Source organism: Mauremys reevesii, linkage group 13 (assembly GCF_016161935.1).
Source record: "Mauremys reevesii isolate NIE-2019 linkage group 13, ASM1616193v1, whole genome shotgun sequence".
Lineage (NCBI taxonomy): Eukaryota > Metazoa > Chordata > Testudines > Geoemydidae > Mauremys > Mauremys reevesii.
In genome coordinates, this window is record NC_052635.1 from 10055458 (window position 1) to 10072068 (window position 16611).

Below are 16611 nucleotides of genomic sequence, written 5' to 3' on the forward strand. Positions count from 1 at the left end.
TGTCATTTACACCTATTTTGTATTAATTTTTGCATTTCTGCATGGGGATAACTACCACAATAGTCTATATAATATTTAATACTATTGTCTGTATTTGTTATTCAGTTTCTACTTCATCGTACTTACTGTAGGTATGATAGATAGATAGATAGATAGATAGATAGATAGATAGATAGATAGATAGATAGATAGGGTCTCTTCTTAAGCCCTATTGAAGTAGACAAACAATCCTACTAAACTTCGCCCATATTTTCTGATGATATTTGATGTGTGTATGGGGTATGTTGAGATTCTTTCTTTTTAATTTTTGTTATTTCTAGGGTTGGAACTGGGGGTTTGGTTCAGATGAAGCATATTCTTGTCACCTGTACTTCCTTTAAGGGGATTGTAGTTGACGAGGTTCCATTGAATAATAACATTTATGTGAGATATGCTCTAGTTCAAAATGAATTATTTCAGTGATGTTCTCTGGCCTGTGTTAAACAAGAGGTCAGACTAGATAATCACAATGGTCTCTTCTGACCTTGAAATCTATGAATCACTTAATTTTCCTTTGTGTCCATTTCCTTTTTTTTAGATGGAGCATGTGGGTGTAACTGATAAAGAGAATCAAATAGCCATCACAGAATTCATTCTTCTGGGGTTTGGAGACTTCCATGAAATGCAGCCCTTACTCTTTGTGACATTTTTATTCATCTACACCATAACCATGTCCGGCAACATCGTAATTGTTCTGGTGATAGCAGCTGATCACAATCTACATACCCCCATGTTCTTCTTCCTGGGTAACTTATCTTTCCTGGAGATCTGCTACACCACCACCATTGTCCCCAAGATGCTAAGAAGTTTCCTTCCAGTGAGGGAAATGATTTTATTCATGGGTTGTGTAGCCCAGTTGTACATTTTTGGATCTTTGGCAGTCACTGAGTGCCTCCTTTTATCAGTCATGTCCTACAATCGCTATTTAGTGATATGCCATCCCTTGTCTTATGCATCTGTTATGAACTTTAAGGTTTGCCTTCAGCTAGCAGCTGGTTGTTGGATAACTGGCTTCCTGACTCCTATAGCAATGATGGTCTTGACTTTTACGTTGCCTTTCTGTGCTTCCAAGGAGGTTGGCCATTTCTTTTGTGATTTCATGCCTCTGTTAAAACTTTCCTGTACTGACACTCATTTGGTTGAATTTCTGTCTTTCACAGTGTCTGCCTGTGTGACCCTAGTCCCATTTCTACTAACCTTGATTTCCTACTATAGGATCATCTTGATCATCCGGAGGATCCCTTCCACCACTGGGAAGCAAAAAGCCTTCTCCACCTGCTCCTCACACCTCCTGGTTGTTTCGATTTTCTATGGCACCATCATTATAGTTTATGGAGCCCCTGTAGGTAACCAGTCACCAGCTTTAAACAAGGCCTTCTCCCTGCTCTATACAGTCATCTCTCCCATGTTCAACCCCCTCATCTACAGTCTGAGGAACAAGGAGGTCAAAGGTGCCCTGCGAAAGGTGGAAGCGAAGTGTTCACTTTCCTAAAGAAGAGCAACATCCCGTAAGGTGACACAAGTGACTGAAATCAGAGAGCAGTTAGCATTTCAGGTGTTCTGGAGTTTCAGTGGAGAGGAAGTCAAGAAGCCCTGAAAAAGTCTGAAGGTATAAGGAATGCTTTCAGAAATTTGATGTCTCTAAAGCAAAATTAGCAATGGATGTTAGCAATCAAGTGTGAATTTAAAAAAAGTGTCAAAATGACCAGCTCAGGAAAGAACAACCCATAGGCAAAAGAGATTGACCATCCAATTTATTTGGCAAAACATTAAAAGAAATCAACATAAATTCACAAATAACTCAGTGGAGGAAAACAAGAACTCCATTAACAATTACGGTTGGATTGGCTCTAATGAACAGCTGCAACATGTCTACATGTCTTTTTCAAGAGATCAGAAACAATCCTATGCATCTCTGAACATTTCCTTCCATGAATACTACTAATATATTTTTCGTTTGTGAAGGCTTTTTATTACGGCAAAGTTGCAATAAAACATTAACTTATTATATTATACGTTACTTATTCAGGGTCAGGTTAATATTCAAAGAATCTGGCTCAAGATTCTGGCTTGCTGGTTGGGGAGCCTTTCTTCTCACAGAATCATAGAGCCGTAGGGTTAGAAGGGACCACAAGGGTCATCTAGTCTAACCCTGACTAGCCTCTCTTTGGTGCTTCTCTTGTGTATGTACTTGCTGTGAAAGCTTTTCAATTACAAGGACAATCCATTTTTGACAATATCCCAGTTCCATAGGAGGAGACACATATTTTTCCAATATTGTGCCATATAGAGTATTACTGCTATCAATTAAATAAAAGACATTAACATGTTGTTCTGTTTAAAATGTAAAGCCTTTACTGGAGCATTAAGTAAGAAGTCCAGGGGATCTCTGGGAAACTGGTATTTTGTCATAAAGTGAATCTCTTTAATTACTTCCTCCCAAAATTGGCTAATTCCTATACACAGTCACAACATGTGCAAGTATGTTCCCCTTTCCCTGCAACCTGTCCAACAGTGTGCCTTCCTAGTAGCAAAAATGTGATGGATCATGACTGGAGTCAAATGCCATACGCACATTAATTCATAAGCATTTTCTTTATGAGCTACATAAATTGAAGATATCTTCTTTCCTGTGTACAGACCCACTCATCCAGGTCAGTTTCCACTCAGTCCAGGTCCAAATCCCTCTCCCATCATTTTATCTGGGTTGTTTTCTTATTAACACCCTTTTCAAACAAAATTGCATGTATCTTACAAATTAAACATTTTGTTCCAGCTTGAACCTGATTCAGCTCCTCAAATGTGGTTAAAAGGCTAAATAGACACGGACTACACAGTAAAATGTTTGACTTGTAAATGTTGAAAATACAAGATCTTTATGTTTTTTACATTTTTACATAACTTTTGGTTTGATTTCAAATCAGGATTCAGGAGCAGCTGTCCGAATTGAGTAATCTCAACTCTTACACACAATGACTGGATTAGATAACCTCTAGTTATTTGATTCTATGAATACTCACTTTAATATATTCTAGGGATAAATTCCTGATTATTAATGAAAGCCATTAAGGGAGGGCCTCACCATCGGCAACAGAAATTTAAAACAAATTTGGAATTTTTCTAAATCTGCTAAGGTAGTCTAGATGAATGGGTGATTTTTAAAAAAATTTGATGACCTACATTTCTTTTTAACCCAACAATTACTATAAAGAGCTATATTTCTGCACCAGCCTTGTTTGATTTTTACCCAGTATTTGAATGGTCTATTGTTAGGCCAGATGATCACATCTTTTAATTGTGATGCGTAATAATAATAAAACAGATTAGGAAAGGTAATCCACCCCTCTTTGTAGGTTTACGCAGAACTTTAGAACTCCCCCTTTGTCTTTTATGTTTCCATATGAATTTTAATAGCACATCCTGCCATCTTTTTAATGTCATGTCAGGCATACCAACAGGGATGTACTGAAACAAAAATAATAACTTATGGGGGGGACGACATTCTTCATTACTGAAGCTGCCCTGCCTAGCCAAAAAAATTCATATTTGTTCAGTTCCTCCAAATCTTTTATTATTTTATTCCATAGTGGACGGTAATTTGCCTTAAATGGATTTTTATGTTTCTTCTCAATGATTTATTCCTAAATTCTTTAAAGACATCTTTACCCATTTAAATGTATGTAGCTGACAATAGTTGGTTTTGACCCTTTCAGGAATATTCATTCCTAAATGTTCAGATTTCTCAGAGTTTATTTTGAAGCCTGATCTCTGACCAATTTCCAAAGTCATCTTTAACAAGGTTTCTGGATCATCCTGCAAATATAAGACATCGGCAGCATACAGAGCTATTTTGTGTTCTATACCAGAATATGCTTTGGTATCTGTTACCAAGGGGCTATTTCTCACATCTGTTGGAAATGGCACTATTGCCAATGCAAACAATACAGGGGTAAGAGGCTATCTGGTCTTGTATCCATAACAAAATTAAAAGGTGGGGACTGGTGACCATTAACCAAATCAGATGCTCCAGGTTGAATATATAGGACTAATATGCCTTAGAAAACTGATTTCCAAAACCACAGCGTACCAAAATATGTCCGAGATACTCCCACTCCAGACCGTCAAAGGCTTTCTCGGCAATTCTTTTCTTTTACCCCTCTCCCTGACTTTCCTGACATCTAGAAACTTTATCTGTGATGATTTTATGTTTTCTTCTAGGTCACTGATAAAAATTTTAAATAGTGTAGGGCTAAGAAGTGATCATTCTGGGGACCCCGCGAGAAACACACGGACTAGATGACAACTCCCCATTTACAGGTATACTTTGATACCCTACCTATCAGCCAATTTTCAATCCATTTCTGTGCCAGGTTCATTTTATATTATTCTAATTTTTTAATCAAAATGTCTTGCTGTACCAAGTCAAACTCTTTAGAAAAGTCTAAGTAATATTACATCAACAATATTACTTTTATTAACCAAACACTTTATACACACACAAAAAGATCAAGTTAGCTTGACTGTATATATTTGCCATAAAGCCATGTAAATTAACATTTGATTACATTACCCTCCTTTAAGTCTTTATTAATCGAGTCTCATTTCAATCACTTCATTATCTTGCCTGAGATTGGCCATGTTGATTGGCCTATAATTACCCGGGACATCCTGTTTACACATTTAAAATTTAGCACAACATTAGCTTTATTCTAATCTTCTAGCACTCACCCAGTCCTCTGAGACTTACTGAAAATAAATATTAGGAGTCCTACAAGTACCTCAGCCAGCTCTTTTATAACTCTTGGATGCAAGTTATCAGGACCTGCTGATTAAAAATGTCTAACTTTAGTAGGTGCTGTTTAACATCCTCCTGAAATACTAGTGGAAGAAAAAGAGTTTTTTCATGGCCATATGAAAAGACTATATAATGTGTTTTCCCCAAACAGAGAACAGAAATATTTATTGAACACTTTTGCACTTTCTGCATTATTTGTTATAATTATAACTTTTCTATCTAGAAAGAGACAATATATTTTTGTTCCTTATAATTAACAAACAAACAAAAAAACAAGCAAACAAACAATTAGTATTGTCCTAAACTCGACTGACCAAAGATTTCTCATTGTGTCCCTTATGTTCCCATATTAATTTTATACAATTCCTTACTTCTGTTTTATATCCATTGCTATCAACTTCCCCTTTCTTTTGTTTGTTACATATTATTTTTACTTTTTACTTTTTATAACTCCCTTCACTTCCCCTGTAAACGAGGTCAGTTTTGAACTGGCATGGACTTATTTCTTGCAGTTCCATGACATCATTTCAGTTCCGACCACTGGAAAACAAGGTTTATACAGTAAACATAAGAAGGGGAGCTCGAGTGTGAAAGATGGAATTTAAAGCAGCTAAGAAAGTTAGGGCTGGTCCACACTAGCTCTTTAAATCGAATTTAGCAGCGTTAAATCGAATTAAGCGTGCACCCGTCCACACCAGGAAGCCATTTAATTCGACATAGAGGGCTCTTTAGTTCGACTTCGGTACTCCACCTCGACAAGGGGAGTAGCGCTAAATTCAACATGTCTATGTCGAATTAGGCTAGGTGTGGATGCGAATCGATCTTAGTAGCTCCGGGAGCTATCCCAGAGTGCAACACTCTGCTGACGCTCTGGACGCCAGTCCGAGCTTGGATGCTCTGACCAGCCACACAGTCAATGCCCCTGGAAAATTTGAATTCCTTTTCCTGTCTGGACAGTTTGAATCCCATGTCCTGGTTGCTCATCAGGGCGAGCTCAGCAGCACCGGCAACGATGCAGAGTTCTCCACCAGAGGAGTCCAGGCAATCTCACACTACAAAGAGGTCCCCAGCATGGACTGACCGGGAAGTCTCGGATCTGATTGCTGTGTGGGGCGATGAGTCTGTGCTTTCGGAGCTGCGCTCCAGCAAACGGAATGCAAAGACCTTCGAGAAGGTCTCCAAAGCCATGACAGACAGAGGATACAGCCGGGATACAACGCAGTGCCGCGTGAAAGTCAAGGAGCTGAGAGAAGGCTACCAGAAACTCAGAGCGGCAAACGGACGCTCCGGAGCCCAGCACCAGACATGCCGCTTCTACGAGGCACTGCATGCCATTCTCGGTGGGTCTGCCACCACTGCCCCACCAGTGACCGTGGATTGAGAGGATGGGATACTGTCGACGGACTGTTCCTCGGAGATGTTCGCGTTTAAGAGGACGAGGCAGTCGACAGCGCTTACAACACAGATTTCCCTGACACCCAGGATCTCTAAGTCACCGTCAATGAGATCCCCTACCAACACTCCCCACCCGTTACCACGGACCCTGATTCAGGAGAAGGATCAAACATGTTAATATTTATTTTTTAAATAAACTGGGAAAACAACTAGGCGAACACAAGGTCTATGTACAGGTGGATGGAACTGTCATCTTCCTCTGACATCTCCAGGAAGCTCTCCAGGAGGTAATTGCCAAGCCTCTGCATGAGGTTCCTGGGCAGGGCTTGCTTATTGGGTGCCCCGAGGAAGCACACTTTTCCACGCAACGCTCTCAGCTGGAACTCGGGGACCAGCGCCTTCACGAGCATGGCAGCATAGGCCCCAGGGTTGTGTTGGCTTTCCTCCAGCATGCGCGCTCTCTCACTCCGTGACACTCTCCTCAGTGTGGTGACTCCTGCATGTAATTAGAGTAATTTGTCTGCCATTAGTAATGGTTGTGCTTAACTGTTCCTTTGCATAACAAGAAGCGTCACTGTACAGCCACGTGTAGGAGGCTGCAGAGTGGGAGAATACAGGGATCTCTAACAGGGAATGGCCGCGAGGGGCTGCAACAGGGGCACCGATTCTGCTTTCATGTTTGCCTGCAGCAGGAGGACAGTGCTGTAGATGCAACTTAAAGCTGCAAAAAAAACTAGGCTTACCATGCCTGGCCGCTCCATGGATTCTTCTTTCCTGCCCCGCTTCTCTGGTCTGCAGTGCAATACCACAGGCAATGAAAGCGAACCCAGAGAAATTGAACTTTCCCCGAGTGAGTGCTCATGAAAGAGGTGCTGTGCTTGCTCTTGTTCACACACACTGAGTAGACTTTGTTTCTTTTTTGACCAAAAATATCTCTCTATGGAATTCGCTCACTTTTTCCCGTCACACAGGTGCAACTGTATCCCTACCTGATCCAGGCGCCTTGTTGATGTTCTGCAGCACCGCAGGAAGGAGGACGGAGCTCCCCTTCACTGCATCTGCGACCGCCGCCCCCTGCCGCAAAGTCCAATCCCACCATCACCCAAAATGACTAGAGGAAGGGGCACCAGGGGGCGTGAAAAATGTTAATGCACCACAGCAGAGTGCTAAACTTACAAAACGCTCTCAGTACCTTACTTTTGAGAAGTCCTTCCCTTAATGTGCTGTTCATTATAAAAAGTTTTTATTTTTTGGTAATTTCTTTTCCCGTCAGGTTTCTTTGCAGAATGCTTTCCGTGAAGGGGGGAGAATGGTTTGGGAATTGCATAGGACTTTCATCGTTAATAGTGGTACAGATATGGGGGCAAGATCAACAGCTGGTCACTCACAGAGTGCAGCCTCTAGTCACCCTGGTCAGTCTGTGGGGTGATTTTCATGTTCTGCTCATAGGCGGAAGGTGCTCTGCGCCAGGTATATTTGCAGGTGCGTCTCTCCACCGACCATGCCTGGATCGTGCCCTGTCCCACGTGGGTCTCCCCCAGGCCCGTCAATTCCCTACCAGCCCCCACCTGCCACCCCTCCCCCGGCGTGTCGTCTCACACACACCCCGCTGCGCCGCGTCCCTGTCTCAGAGTAGAGAGGCTACCCGCAGAAATGCTGTCTGTTGCCCCAGGGTCATTGAGCATGCCATCCACAAGTGGCAAGGCAGGTTGCCCTCACCCTGCCCTTCTATCGTAGCCCTGAGCCTCTACAATGCATCAAACCATCAGCCCCCAGCCCGCTACCCCTTACACCTCTTCCCCATTATCACACACCACTCACACCTTCCTACGCCCCCAACCCCCAGCCCAGAGCCTGCACCCAAACTCCGTCGCAAAGCCTGCACCCCTCACCCATTCCTGCACACGCACCTGTACCAGTCCTCACCACAGAGACCACTGTACGAGCAGGAGCCTATCAGTCCTATAGTCTAGAAGCGGTCTCTACATCACTGCACACCCAACCCAGCACAGTCGCCGTCCCTGTGTCAACCCTTTCACGCGAATTCAGTAGTCCAGAGAAGGTTGTTGCTGAACAATGCTCTATTAACTTTATTTGTACACGTGTGTTGGAAGGGGGCAAACGGGGTGAACGGGATATGAAACTGTAGAGGAGAGTCAACAGAAACTGGGTAAAGAAACAGGGGCAGGTTCCGCTTCTCTATACACAAAGTTAATAGTCACAGGTTACCCTGCTCGCTGAGGAACCTGCCTTTCAAAGCCTCCCGGATGCACAGCGCTTCCCGCTGTGCTCTTCTAATCGCACGGGTGTCTGGCTGAGCGTAATCAGCAGCCAGACGATGTGCCTCAAGCTCCCATCCCGCCATAAACGTCTCCCCCTTGCTCTCACACAGATTGTGGAGCACACAGCAAGCTGCAATGACAATGGGGATATTGTTTTCGCTCAGATCCGAGCGAGTCAGTAAGCTCCTCCATCTCCCCTTCAGACGTCCGAAAGCACACTCCACCACCATTCTGCACTTGCTCAGCCGGTAGTTGAAGAGTTCCTTGTCAGTGTCCAAGGCGCCTGTATAGGGCTTCATGAGCCAGGGCATTAGCGGGTAGGCTGGGTCCCCGAGGATCACTGTAGGCATCTGCACATCCCCAACATTTATTTTGTAGTCTGGGAAGAAACTACCTTCCTGCAGGCGTCTAAACAGACCAGAGTTCTTGAACACACGCGCGTCATGAACCTTGCCCGGCCACCCGACGTTGATGTTGGTAAACCGTCCCCTATGGTCGACGAGTGCTTGCAGCACCATGGAAAAGTAGCCCTTGCGGTTTATATACTGGCTGGCCTGGTGGGCCGGTCCCAGGATAGGAATGTGAGTCCCATCTATAGCCCCACCGCAGTTTGGGAATCCCATTCCGGCGAAGCCATCTATGACAACCTGTACGTTTCCCAGGGTCACCACCTTCGAGAGCAGGAGATCAACGTTTGCATTGGCTACTTGCATCACAGCAAGCCCCACGGTAGATTTGCCCACACCAAAGTGGTTCACTACTGAGCGGTAGCTGTCTGGCGTTGCAAGTTTCCAGAGAGCTATGGCCACTCGCTTCTGCACAGTCAGGGCTGCTCGCATCCGGGTGTCCTTGCGCGTCAGAGCAGGGGACAGCAAGTCACACAGTTCAAGGAAAGTGCCCTTACGCATCCTGAAGTTTCGCAGACACTGTGATTCATCCCAGACCTGCAGCACTATGCGGTCCCACCAGTCCGTGCTTGTTTCCCGGGCCCAGAATCGATGTCCCATAGCATGAATATGACCCATTGCCACCATGATCTCCATGGCGCGGCGTACCGTGCTTTCTGAGAGGTTTGTGCCACTCTGAGACTTCATGTCCTCACCACGCTGCCGTTGCCTTCTCGACCAAGTTCTCAACATCTCACTGTGGAAGAGGTGTTCGATAAGGTGCGAGGAGTTGACAACGGCCATAATTGCAGCGATGATCGCAGTGGGCTCCATGGTCGCAGTGGAGTGCTGTGGCGTCCGCGCAGTCACTTATAACAGGAAAAGTGCGCGAACTGATTTCCCGCCGGCGGGAGTGACGGTTGAATGATGAAAGTTACCCCAAACCACCCTCGACACAGTTTCCCCGCCCCAGCATGCATTGGTGGGAAATCCCAGCATTCCGATGGGCGGCGGGGAGTGCGGGAACTGTGGGATAGCTTCCCACAGTGCACCGCTTCAAAAGTCGACGCTTCGCCCGTTACTGTGGACTCACACAGTCGAATTACGGTATTTATTGTGGATACTCAACTTCGACTACATTAGGTCGATTCCAGAAATTCGAATTAAGATGAATCGAAATAGTCTTGTAGTGTAGACGTACCCTTAGAAATCTAACATCTATTGAAATTCGGTAAGTTTGGGGCAATTAATTCACATGGGCTGCTTTGAAAATGGCAGCTTGATCTAGATCTAACCACCAATGAGAGTTGGGAACCTAATTCCTTTGGGCATAATTTAATTAACAATGGGAGCACACGCAGAGATCAAGCTAAGTGACACTGAAACCTAGCATCTTGGAATCTTCAGCATAAAACAAGTTGCCTCCTCCCACTTGAGCTCATCTGTGGCCTGGTCTACACTAGGCGTTTAAACCGGTTTTAGGAGCATAAAACCGATTTAACGCCACACCCGTCCACACTGAGAGACCCTTTATATCGATATAAAGGGCTCTTTAAACCGGTTTCTGTACTCCTCCCTAACGAGAGGAGTAGCGCTAGTATCGATATTACCATATCGGATTAGGTTTAGTGTGGCCGCAAATCGAGAGTATTGGCCTCCGGGCGGTATCCCACAGTGCACCACTGACCGCTCTGGACAGCAATCTGAACTCAGATGCAGTGGCCAGGTAGACAGGAAAAGCCCTGCGAACTTTTGAATATTTCCTGTTTGCCCAGCGTGGAGCTCCGATCAGCACCGGTGGTGATGCAGTCCGAAATCAAAATAAAAAAAGAGCTCCCGCATGGACCATGCGGATGTGATAGCAGTAAGGGCAGGCAAATCTGTTCTATCAGCGCTCCGTTACAGAAGACGAAATTCAAAATCATTTTTAAAAAATCTCCAGACAGATGCCATAGCAGGGACTCAGCGCACTGCTGCGTGACAAGCGTAACGGAAAGCCAAAGAATCAAATGGACGCTCATGGACTGGAGGACTCAAGCTATCCCACAGTTCCTGCAGTATCCGAAAAGCATTTGCATTCTTGGCTGAGCTCCAAATGCTTCTAGGGTCAAAAACAGTGTCCGCGGTGGGTCAGGGCATAGCTCGGCAATTTACGCACCCCCCCCCCCCAGAAGTGAAAGGGAAAACAATCCTCTCTTGACTCTTTTACATGTCACCCTATCTTTACTGAATGCTGCAGATAGACGTGATGCTGCAGATAGACGTGATGCTGCAGCACTCAACACCAACATCCTTGCCCCCCCCACCCCGCCATGGGTGGCTGATGGTACAATATGGCTGATATCTGTCATCATCATCAGCCTATTGGCGCATGGGGCAGTGCAAAAGGACTGGTAACCATGCCAACTAGCATCCGTTAGGTCAATCAAGGGCACCTGGCCCTAATGTTTCCTGGTAGATGGTGCAGTATAGCTGGTAACCGTCCTCATCATAGCAACAGGGAGCTGAGCTCCATCAGCCCCCACCCTTCATGTGTAAAGAAATGATTCAATTGCCCCTGGACTAGCAGCACAATGTTGGGCTCCTCTCCTCCACACTTCTTAATGTCCTGTCTGGACTATCATAGCAGCTGGAGGCTGCCTTCCACTCATTTCTTACTAACAAGTCACTGTGTCTTATTCCTGCTTTCTTTATTACTTCATCACACAAGTCGGGGGACAATGCTACGGTAGCCCAGGAAGGCTGGGGGAAGAATGGAATCAACAGGTGGGGTTGTTGCAGGAGCACCCCCTGTGAATAGCATACAGCTCATAATTTCTGCTGGATCTGACACAGAGCAGCTGTGCTCTCTGGTTCTATGATACAGTGGTTCTCTAGTACACTTGCCCAAATTCTAGACAGGACTGATTCTATTTTTAGATACCAAAAAGGAGGAATTGACTCAGGGAGTCATTCCCAATTTTGGCTTTTGCGCCCCTGGCTAAGAGCAGCCAGGGGTACTTATGACAGCAACAGATGGTACAGTGCAAAAGGACTGGTACCCATGATCATTTTTTTACCAATTTATGGATTGGTAGATGGTGCAGTATGGCTGGTAACCATCTCTGCTGTCATGCAAAAGCAAAAGCATGCTGCTGTGTAGCGCTGCTGAATCGCCTCTGTGAGCGGCATCTAGTACACATACGGTGACAGTCACAAAAGGCAAAACAGGCTCCATGATTGCCATGCTATGGCATCTGCCAGGGCAATCCAGGGAAAAAAGCCATAAAATGCTTGTCTGCTGTTGCTTTCCCAGAGGAAGGAGTGACTGACGACATTTACCCAGTACCACCCGCGACAATGATTTTTGCCCCATCAGGCACTGGGATCTCAACCCGGAAATTCCAAGGGGCGAGGGAGGCTGCGGGAACTATGGGATAGCTACGGAATAGCTACCCACAGTGCAACGCTCCAGAAGTCGATGCTAGCTTCGGAACGTGGACGCACCCCACCGATTTAATGTGTTTAGTGTGGCCACGCGCACTCGATTTTATACAATCTGTTTTACAAAACCGGTTTATGCAAATTCAGAATAGTCCCATAGTGTAGACGTACCCTGTGAATGAATAGCCGGTTGTTATAGTAATTCAGGAAAGCTGTGAAACAAAGACAGAGTGACGTACACTATAAGGAATTGTTACATTTGGGTTTGAGATATGTGCAGGTGTCCACCTTCAATTGAAAGAGAAAAGGAGTGGACTGTCCTTTGAAAATCTATAACTTAATCCTTTTGCCTCATATTCAATTATATCAATGACCTTCAGACATTTTATTTAAATTTTTGGTCCTTTGGATTACAGTTCTTCTAAATCCATGGTGTTTCAAAACCACTTAGCATCCTTCTTAATGCCTTTCCCATTGCTTCCTTCACCTCTTTGTTTCTTAGAGTATAAATGAAAGGGTTTAATAGCGGGGTTACAACAGTGTTAAAGATGTTGATTGTTTTGTTCAAATCCAATGAGTTCTGTGCAGAAGGCTTGACATACAGAAAAATGATGGAACCATACCAGATAGCCACAACGGTGAGGTGGGCAGAGCAAGTGGAAAAGGCCTTTTGCCGGCCTTGAGATGATGGGATTCTCAAGATGGTGGAGATGATGTGAATGTAGGAGACTAGGGTTATCACACATGAGATCACAACAACAATGATTGAAACAATGAACGTTGCAAGCTCAATGAAGCGTGTGTCTGTGCAGGAGAGTGCTGTCAAAGCATCAATGTCACAAAGGAAATGATTGATGACTTTAGGGCCACAGAAGGACAATCTGGATATTAGAGTTGCCAGCACAGAGATAGCCAGGAACCCACACAGCCAAGAGAGGAGGGCCAGATGAACAGAGAAAGTTCTGTTCATGAGGGAGCTGTAGTGCAATGGGTGGCATATGGCCAGATAGCGGTCATAGGCCATGACGGCCAGGAGGAAACATTCTGTGGAGCCCATGGAGAGGAGAAAAAACAATTGCAGGACGCAGACAGTGAATGAAATGGTTTGGCTTGTGCCCAGCATGATGCCAATGGCCTTGGGGACACATGCTGTGGTATACCAGACCTCCAGGAAGGAGAGATTGCAGAGGAAGAAATACATGGGAGTGTGCAGGCATGGGTGGGTCCTCACTAGGGCTATGATGGACATATTCCCTATGACGGTTAGGAAGTACATAACTGAAAACACCACAATAAGGAACATCTGAAAATACCAAGTGCCAGTAAAGCCCAGGAGGATGAACTCCTGCACGCTGGTTTGGTTTCTTATTTCTGTCCCAGCCATGACGTCCATCTGTAAAGACATGAGAGATCATAAGACATTTAAACATGTTGAACACATGTTTGGATGTGCTAAAGTGCAGACCCAGAAATCTGTGACTAAAGCTACTAGAAGATAAGGGAAATTGGGTGCTACTGAACATCGTTCTTCCTTGTGCAACATTCCACCTCCACAATAGAGATGAGAGCTCCACTCAACAGTCCTCTAAGGCCCACGAGGATGCAGTGGGTGGCTGACAATATGGTATCTTTTCTGTCTTGATGATTTAGCCCATCCACTCCTCTCCACTCACCCCTGAGAAAGCCTCGGGATTTAGCCCATTCTCTCCATGCCTCACCTTGACAACAATTTTGCTCTCTGCTCAGGTCAGAGTAGGCATTTTTTTTCACAAGTCTCATTGAAATTTCTAGGATTTCTACTCCTACACTCCAGGCCAATGGGGGCTGCAGGCAGGGTGGCCAGCACATCCCTCGGCCCACGCTGCTTCCTGCAGCCCCCATTGGCCTGGAGCAGCCTGTGGGAGCCACAATCGGCCGAACCTGCAGATGCAGCAGGTAAACTAACTGGCCCGGCCTGCCAGCGGCTTTCCCTGAACAAGCAGCAGACAGGCTTTGAGAACCACTGCTTTAGGGCCAACCCAAGGTAAGCAGCTTGGGGATCCCTTGCTTATGTTTAGAAATATCGTACTCTCCAAATTCTATGTAACATAATGATCCAGTCCCTTCTGGTCAGGGATTTTTATTCCCTTACTCCAAAGTTCAAACTGTGAGGGAATGAGGCTTTGTGCATATCCCCTCTTCATGGGTGTGGGGAGAGCAATCAACAATGTCTTTTCTCCACAGATGTTACACAATGGTTCATCTGGTGTCTACAGGCCTTCTTTTGTTGGGCAGGAAATGACACCTCTTGTAGTAAACTCATAGTTCACACTTGGTAATGCTCCTCTCCTGACTGGGGTTTACAGATTAATTGCAAACACTTTCATAGTTGCAAAGATGGGATTCATATATTATAGGTGAGATTGAAGCATGCAGCAACTCACCAGCATTTCATAAAATCCAAACACTAAATACATTCTTATAAACTTAACATTTATTTGAACAATGCTAACACCCAGGTGAGCAGACTGGTTTCCAGCTGTGCTTTTGTCAGTGTTTAGTGAGGCCTAGGGGCCTACGCAGAAGATAGCATCTGGTCCGCCACTGACACAGTAGGGGACCAAGTTTGATTCTCATCTTTGTTATATATGGCAATGCAAATGAAGTGTGAAACTGTGACATTTTTCACAGAAGGGAATTCTTGTTTTCTGGCCAGCTCTGCTTAATCCTCTCTGAGACCTTCACCCCAAATTCTCAGCAATAAGGAACAACATTAGAAACTAGCAATTTTGTTTATTATTGATTATGTGTCTTCTGGTTGAATTTTATAGTCCCACCTTCAGCACTTAACCACACTGGGTAGTATTTTTGAGGTCTGCTAAACCAGTTCTCTGCGCAGAGCTAGAACAGCACCCTGAAAGAACACACACACACGAGCCAATGTTGAATAGAGGGAAATTATCACATCCCTCGATCTGCTGGCAATGCCCCTACTTATACAGCCCAAAATGCCGTTAACCTTCTTGGCAACAAGGGTACACTGTTGACTCTTATCCAGCTTCTCGTCCACTGTAACCTCTAGGTCCTTTTCTGCAGAACTGCTTCCTAGCAATTCGGTCCCTAGTCTGTAGCAGTGCATGGGATTCTTCCGTCCTAAGTGCAGGACTCTGCACTTGTCCTTTTTGAACCTCATCAGGTTTCTTTTGGCCCAGTCCTCTAATTTGTCTAGGTCCCTCTGTATCCTATCCCTACCCTCCAGCATATCTACCACTCCTCCAAGTTTCATGTAATCTGCAAACTTGCTGAGGGTGCAGTCCACACCATCCTCCAGATCATTAATGAAGATATTGGACAAAACCGGCCCCAGGACCGACCCTTGGGGCACTCCACTTGAATCCGTCTGCCAACTAGACATGGAAATATTGATCACTACCCGTTGAGCCCAACGATCTAGCCAGCTTTCTATCCACCTTATAGTTCAATCATCCAGCCCATACTTCGTTAACTTGCTGGCAAGAATACTGTAGGAGACCGTATCAAAAGCTTTGCTAAAGTCAAGGAATAACACATCCACTGCTTTCCCCTCATCCACACACCCAGTTATCTCCTCATAGAAGGCAATTAGGTTAGTCAGGCATAACTTGCCCTTGGTGAATCCATGCTGACTCTTCCTGATCACTTTCCTCTCCTCTAAGTGCTTCAGAATTGATTCCTTGAGGACCTGCTCCATGATTTTTCCAGGGACTGAGGTGAGGCTGACTGGCCTGTACTTCCCTGGATCCTCCTTCTTCCCTTTTTTAAAGATTGGCACTACATTAGCTTTTTTCCAGTCATCCAGGACCTCCCCTGATCGCAATGAGTTTTCAAAGATAATGGCCAATGGCTCTGCAATCACATCCGCCAACTCCTTTAGCACCCTTGGATGCAGCGCATCCAGCCCCATGGACTTGTGCTCGTCCAGTTTTTTTAAATAGTCCCGAACCACTTCGTGACTATTAGCAGCTCTTAATCTCTTTGAAGATTCTTAGGATGTTCCCCCTCAGTCTTCTTTTCTCAAACTTAAACATGCCCAGTTTTTTTTTTAACCTTTCCTCATTGGTCAAGTTTTCTAAATCTTTTATCATTTGTGTTGCTCTCCTCTGGACTGTCTCCTATTTGTCCACTTCTTTCCTAATGTGTGCCACCCAGAGCTGGACACAGTACTCCAGCTAAGGCCTCACGTAGAGTGAGACAATGACCTGCTATGTCTTGAATACCACACTCCTGTTTATATACCCCAGAATGACATTAGCCTTTTATGCCACTACATCAC

General features: G+C 45.0%; 2 protein-coding genes across 2 annotated transcripts; one reads left to right on the top strand and one right to left on the bottom strand.

Moving 5' to 3' along the window:
• The first annotated feature begins 577 nt into the window (after positions 1 to 577).
• Positions 578 to 1531, top strand: LOC120379959 (olfactory receptor 5V1-like). The gene has a single exon (XM_039497471.1). It carries the CDS (start codon positions 578 to 580, stop codon positions 1529 to 1531), a length of 954 nt encoding a protein of 317 aa, XP_039353405.1.
• An 11210-nt stretch (positions 1532 to 12741) lies between these two features.
• Positions 12742 to 13704, bottom strand: LOC120379960 (olfactory receptor 6F1-like). The gene has a single exon (XM_039497472.1). The coding sequence runs from the start codon at positions 13702 to 13704 to the stop codon at positions 12742 to 12744; it is 963 nt and encodes a 320-aa protein (XP_039353406.1).
• Between the last annotated feature and the right edge of the window lie 2907 nt (positions 13705 to 16611).

Excerpts from the sequence above, each read along its gene's own strand:
- LOC120379959 (XM_039497471.1), top strand. The coding sequence starts at position 578 with ATGGAGCATGTGGGTGTAACTGATAAAGAGAATCAAATAGCCATCACA.
- LOC120379960 (XM_039497472.1), bottom strand. The coding sequence starts at position 13,704 with ATGGCTGGGACAGAAATAAGAAACCAAACCAGCGTGCAGGAGTTCATC.